Source organism: Malaclemys terrapin, chromosome 10 (assembly GCF_027887155.1).
Source record: "Malaclemys terrapin pileata isolate rMalTer1 chromosome 10, rMalTer1.hap1, whole genome shotgun sequence".
NCBI lineage: Eukaryota > Metazoa > Chordata > Testudines > Emydidae > Malaclemys > Malaclemys terrapin.
The window spans coordinates 81,512,408-81,518,407 of NC_071514.1; the positions used below are offsets into that span (position 1 = coordinate 81,512,408).

A 6,000-nucleotide genomic window follows, 5' to 3' on the forward strand; every position below is an offset into this window, starting at 1 on the left:
ATTTTTAAAAAAATATTTGTTTATGAAATTCCTTAAAAGATTGGGGAAAACCGAATGAACAATGTTTCTGAGCAGCTTAGCACTATTCCGCAACAGGAAGTCTCCATATCTGTCAAGTTTACGAGAGGTCACTGAGCCATCCAAATAAGTCTAAACATCTATGTAAAGAATGTATATTGTTGGCAGTGGATCAAAGCCTTTGAATGTTGGGAAAGTTCTTTGCTTTTCCCAGCTTTACTGTAATTCGGAACTGGCTTGTTTACATTATGAATTCCTGACCGATCTCGGAGCCAAATACCTGAACAGCTTCTAAACCGGAGTGAAATGGCTGAAATCTTGGGAGCAGAGGGAGGGAGAACAAATTTACAGTAGTCGAAGTGCAATAATCGAATAAAAATAACCTGCAGTTATCTGTTGCAGTATAGCCTCCGAATGTCCTGTGCAGGCACACTCCTGATTGATTGAATTCAGACTCTGTTTGTACAGCTCGTCTCACAGAAAATGGAAAACTACCCATCGGTGTTGTGGTATTCTGCTGGCATTCATACAGATCTAGTGGGACAAATGATCATTAGATAGCCACCGAAGTAAATGGAATTTGTGCCACTGAGAGACACATGTGGCCCAGGATATGTCAAGGGTCGTGTAAAAGAGATTTTCATTAGAAGTGACGTTTGTTCTTTTGGGGTTGTGGGGTTTTTTTTGTGGCGGGGAGGGAGAAATCTGCATATGTACATGGCATGCCTGAAAAACCTTGACCTTTTTGGAGCTTCATTCTTTTTTTCTCTTTTCAAATTAGGGGCAGCTACAGCACCAACTCCAATCAACCCCTTCCAAGTGAATCAGCCCCAGCCCCTCACACTAAATCAGATGAGAGCAAGTCCCGTGATGGGCACAAGTCCTTCTTTTAATGCTGTGCCAGCAATGAGCATGGAGCCAATACCTCTGTCTTCCATGGCACCAGTGGCTGTGGGAATGGCGCCGTTACCAGCTATGGGCACCATGGCATCTATCACTCGAATGGGCCAGGGGATGAACATGAGCATTGCAGGATCAATGACCCAGCCTCTTCACAGTACGGGAATTCCTCCATCGGCATCCCAGCCCACAAATACAACTAACCCTTTCCTCCTATAAAGACCCAATCAAAGGAACTTCCTTTACATGTTTCCAAGCTGAAGTCTTTGGGGAAAAACGAACAGGATCTGCTTGGACTGAATGACGTGTAAGCGACTTGGAAGTAGATTTGCAGTTTACAGTTACGAACTTTGAAGAGTTGTCTATACTTACCAGTTAATCTAAATCTAGTCTTTGCTACAGATGGTACCTTACTTTGGCTTGTTGAGCATTACATGAAATGTCAGACTTTTCGCCAAAGTTAGATTATGTCCATTTTGTTACTTTGTAACCATTTCAATACACTTTCTAGGGAGAACCTGCCATTTTAAACTCCGTTCGCTATTTTGTAGGTGTCCGATGATGTGCTGGATCCTAAAATGACTGTTCTCTACAGCTATCATTTCCCCTGTTCGTATGATAGACCTGAGACTCGGCGTGCTAGTGAATGGTTTTGCACATAAGTATATACAGTTCTAGACTGTTGGTTCACCCATAGTCCTTATTCTTAGAAGAGAGCGCAGAAGGCTGGTTTTACGCATTAAGCATTGCAACACAAAATCTCACCGCTTTATCGGCGGTTTGACTGAGAAAGCAAGCTTGTCTCGAAAGGAAAAAAAAGTTGAAGAAAATTCTCAAGTTGTCAAGTATAACGTGTGCTGTTGTATGCAGTGTTGAATTTGTACACTACTATCTAAGGACTATAAAGGAACTTCCTGTGAGTGGCATGCTGCACTCGTGCTCAATGAGTGTTCTGCTCTGTGCTTGTCCAGTAGTGACTCCGTTTGGAAGTGATTGTGTGTATTTTATTTTTATTTGACTTACAATGTAAGATGAAAGAAAAACAAAATACAGTGGGACAACTTTGAATTCAGTTTCACCAGGGCAAGCTTTAAAACTAATTCAGGCTTAACCTTGCTATATGCATTTACTCTTGTACACTTTTGCACATATTTTGTTTTTAGTACAGTTTCATGTTTGAGTTTGCAGAATAACCTAATAGTCTTTTTTTTTTTGCTAATTTTTATAATGTGGTTCTTATTTAACTGTCTAGTTTTGATAGACTTTTATCAGGTCAGGCTGAAAAATTAAGATATTGGCCGATGTCATTTTTATGGTTGAATGCCCTCCTTTTATTTATGGTTTTAGCTCTTTGTTTCTGTAAAGAAAATTTAAAAGGGAAGTTTAACACTAAAATATTTTATTTTTGAATTAAGACTTTGTAATGAAATTTAAAACAAATTCTCATGACTAATTACTTTTTAGAGGAAATGAATTTGAACATATTACTTAAGACTACATTTAGAAAACACTAATGCTGCCTTTTCTTTAATTCCCTCCCCATTGTCTGATAATTACCAAAATGGACGAACTGCTGCCCTCTTTAAGAAAATCATGAGGCTGTTTTTCTTTTGTAATAGTGACTTCTTGAAACTTTAAAAATTTTAAATCTATGAAAGTGGCTCATTAATTAAAAAAAAAATCCGATTACAGGTGCACTCCACGTCAATGACTGGTTCCATTTACAACTGTTAATTTAAACTGAATTATACAGTTTTAACTCGCATGGATTCATCAGCACTAAACCGTGCACAGGTTTCAGTCAGTGTTACTGGTATAAACCTGACCTTCTCGAAGATGGCAACATTTTAAAAGCTCTGCTTTCACATGGTATGCAGACATACACCGGACACATTTAGGGGAATGTCCTAGAGCTTGTAACTTCTTCAATTGGGGCATCTCTGCATATGAACTGATGTACTTTTTGGTGGCCTTTCCCTGGATTACGAAAAAGCTGAAACAAATTAATGGCATTCTGGTGTAATGATAATATGTGGATTGTAACAGCCCCCATTAGTGTGCCATAAGAAGGAAGGATGGATTGGTGTGAGAGGACCTGGATTTCTATGCTTTTGCCAGAGTAAAACTGGCTGAAAAACCATCCTAACTAGGGTACAGTCACACATTTTAGATATGTACGTTGGAGTAGATCTCCTCGGTGTATGGAAAGCTAAATGCATGGGTGTTTCTATGCAGATTGTTCTGTCCTCTTGTTGCTATTGGGTTTACAAGTAGGATTCAGAATATTAACCTGCTCATATTTTATATAGGAGGAAAAATGACTGTCCACGCCCGGAAAGTCTTCAAAAACCAAATCATTCATGTTGTCTTTCAAAATAAGGAAGAAAAGACTTTTTGGACGTTATTAATCAATATAGGCCAGGAAGAGCATAATTATTGCTAGCAGTAGGCACTTTTACGGGTTGTGATATAAGCAAATAAAAAAAATAATTTCCAGTTGGTCTGTGGCAAGATCACTCCACTCCATGTTGTTTTCAGTTTAATTTTCTCAACTATGGAGTTAGTTCATTTGATATTTTCCCAGACTTTAGTCAGTCAGTTGCTTGTATGCGCAAAAGTAAATGAGGTCATTATTCATTCAGCCAACAGGTTCTGACTGCAACCTCTGAAAGACTTTAGATGGCTTCATTTGGAGGCAGGATGGAGCTGGTCATACTTGTAATTCTTGTAAAACCCTCTGCAGCTCAGATTAATGAGCTATCCTCATGGAGTGATACACATTTACTATTGGCCTGGTAGGGAGCTTACATGCCCTGGTTGAATGAAGCTCCTGAGTGGCAAATTGTAGATTTTACCAGCCCACTTTTGTAAGAGCGATACTACTTTTTACATACATTGCACAAGAAACCATGACAAGGCACACCGTGTCTGAGCAGTGATAAGCGCGTCTCATGGTGCTACAGAGCACTCAGCCAAGGAAGCTAATGACCTTAAGATCCCCAGCCTGAAGTGTGTGTTGAGATACGAAATCAAATAAAAATGAGAACACGCAGCCGGTTTGGTAAATACCTTTTTGTTTCTTGGATAGCAGGCATACCTGTGTCTGCAAAGATCTCATGCATACCGGTGGCATATAAACAACAGTGAAAGGTTGTTTCTGCCCTTGCCAATCAAAGCATCGGTTGTGTCCAGAATGTTAAATCCATTTCATGGTCATATTCTGAATAGTGGTTAAACTGATTTTCTTTCTTTCTTTCTTTCCTTTTTTGATGGAGCACATCGTGTGTACCTGATCTCATTCACACTCTCATTTCTCCACACCCCCCTTCTCTCCCAGATAATACGGTGCTTTTGATTTAAAATGTTAGTATCCCAAAATAGCCTTACTGGTCAAATTGACCAAAGATAAGTAGTGTTAATTATTTTGTAAAAGCATCTTGGTATAATTTTAAGCCCAAAAATAAGCTCAGTTATTTATTCAGTTTTATACTATGTAAAAACTAAAATGTCTTGAGGGGACCGGGAAGGGAGACCATAGTGGATTGTGCTGTTTACAGTCTCTTTGAAGTCCCATAGCTAAGACCGCTTTTGTTATCATCTTCCCTTTACTGTTGCCGTTTCTAATGTGTACTGTACGTATTAATATTGCACAAATTGTGGAGAAATAGACGGTTTATTTTTCACAGCAGAATCTCACAAAACTTGCTTTCTTTACAAGTGTTACAATTGAAATATTTACCAAACTGTTTTCATAATACTGGGAGCACGCTGCTTTTTATGAATTTGTGCTGACTATTGACATTATTTACTGTATAAATATAATTTATCATTTGTACTATTGTATCATAATATTCTGTATCTTCGTGTCATTTTTTCCCCCTAGCGACGTCACACAAATGTGATACTTAATAATGCCATCAGAACAGTGGAAAGACAAGGGGTTTGTAGGTGACTGGTCAGAATTAAAATTGTATTGCTTATATCCTAGAGTTGCGTATCTTTTCTACTCAAGTGTAGCATTCGCATCCTATTTAAAAGGGATACATTTTAGGATGTGCTCCAGTATTCATGGAAGCCAATGGGTTGGAGCTGACCTTGAAAGGCCTAAGGTAAAAATCCAGATCCCAAGCTAAATTGAACAATGGTTTAGAGTAATAGTTCTGAGATTTGTGAGTCTGGCTTCCCTTGCAGGTTTTGGTCTCTCTCATGGTCAGAAGCAGCAAGCCCTGGGAAAATGGGTATTTTTTAAAGAGACCAGCCTCCTTTAGTTCAGATTCAATGGAGTCCTTGGCAATCTAGTAAAACAGAAATATTGGTAGCTTGGCCCCAGCCATGTGGCTAAAATGCTATTCTAAATTGCACCATCTTTTAAAGAACATTTTCAAAGGGATATTTACCTGTTACATCAGAAGAGCCGTGAAAATAGTTCTTCATATGCCAAGGGTGAAATGTTAAGTCTGGTGAAGCCTTGTTCAGGCCCATCTGTTTTCACAGAATTGGGGCCAGGGATCTTTCAGGGGCACAAGCCAACATGCAGTAGGAAAAAACTGCCCGTATTGGACAGGCTAGTCCATAATTGTCCACTGTGGGACAACATGCACCTTTCTCAGTGGCCAGTACCATATCCTTGTGGCTGAGGATGGGTGCGGGACTTGGATGGAGTACTGGTGTGATTGATATGGCACCAGTAAGTTAGAGAGGCAAACTGCTGGATTTGTCAGAGACTTTACTGATAGCCTAGAAAATTTCCCAAGTCTCCCCGTGCGTGCACTGTACACACGATGTGCGATTAAAAGGAGTATTATCAAGCAGGCCCGAAGGTCGGGTAATAAGGGTGTATGTTGAAGCAAAGGTAGATGCAAAATCAAGAGGGGTGTAGAGAAGGGACGGAAAGTTCAGCAAGAGTCTATGCAGCATCTTGAAGGCTGCAAAGGAGAACTTTGTACTGGACTCCGCAGTGTGCAAGAAATGCATGGAGATTTAAGGGTGGGCATGAGGCGCGCACTCCCATTGGTGGCTGTCGGAAGCTCTGCAATTCCTTGTGAACCTGTGCTTCCCATGTTTGCTGTCCTTTGTATTTAG

At 39.8% G+C, this 6,000-nt stretch overlaps 1 protein-coding gene across 2 annotated transcripts in view; it reads left to right on the plus strand.

Annotated features, from left to right (window-relative positions):
* EPN2 (epsin 2) overlaps positions 1-4,900 on the plus strand; it is a 61,251-nt gene extending 56,351 nt beyond the window's left edge. For both annotated transcript variants that reach the window (XM_054041896.1, XM_054041897.1), the window contains one exon: positions 800-4,900. In XM_054041896.1, coding sequence (XP_053897871.1) covers positions 800-1,137 — 338 coding nt within the window. In that variant the 3' untranslated portion in view covers positions 1,138-4,900. The remainder of the gene's footprint in view (positions 1-799) is intronic.
* Positions 4,901-6,000: the final 1,100 nt, after the last annotated feature.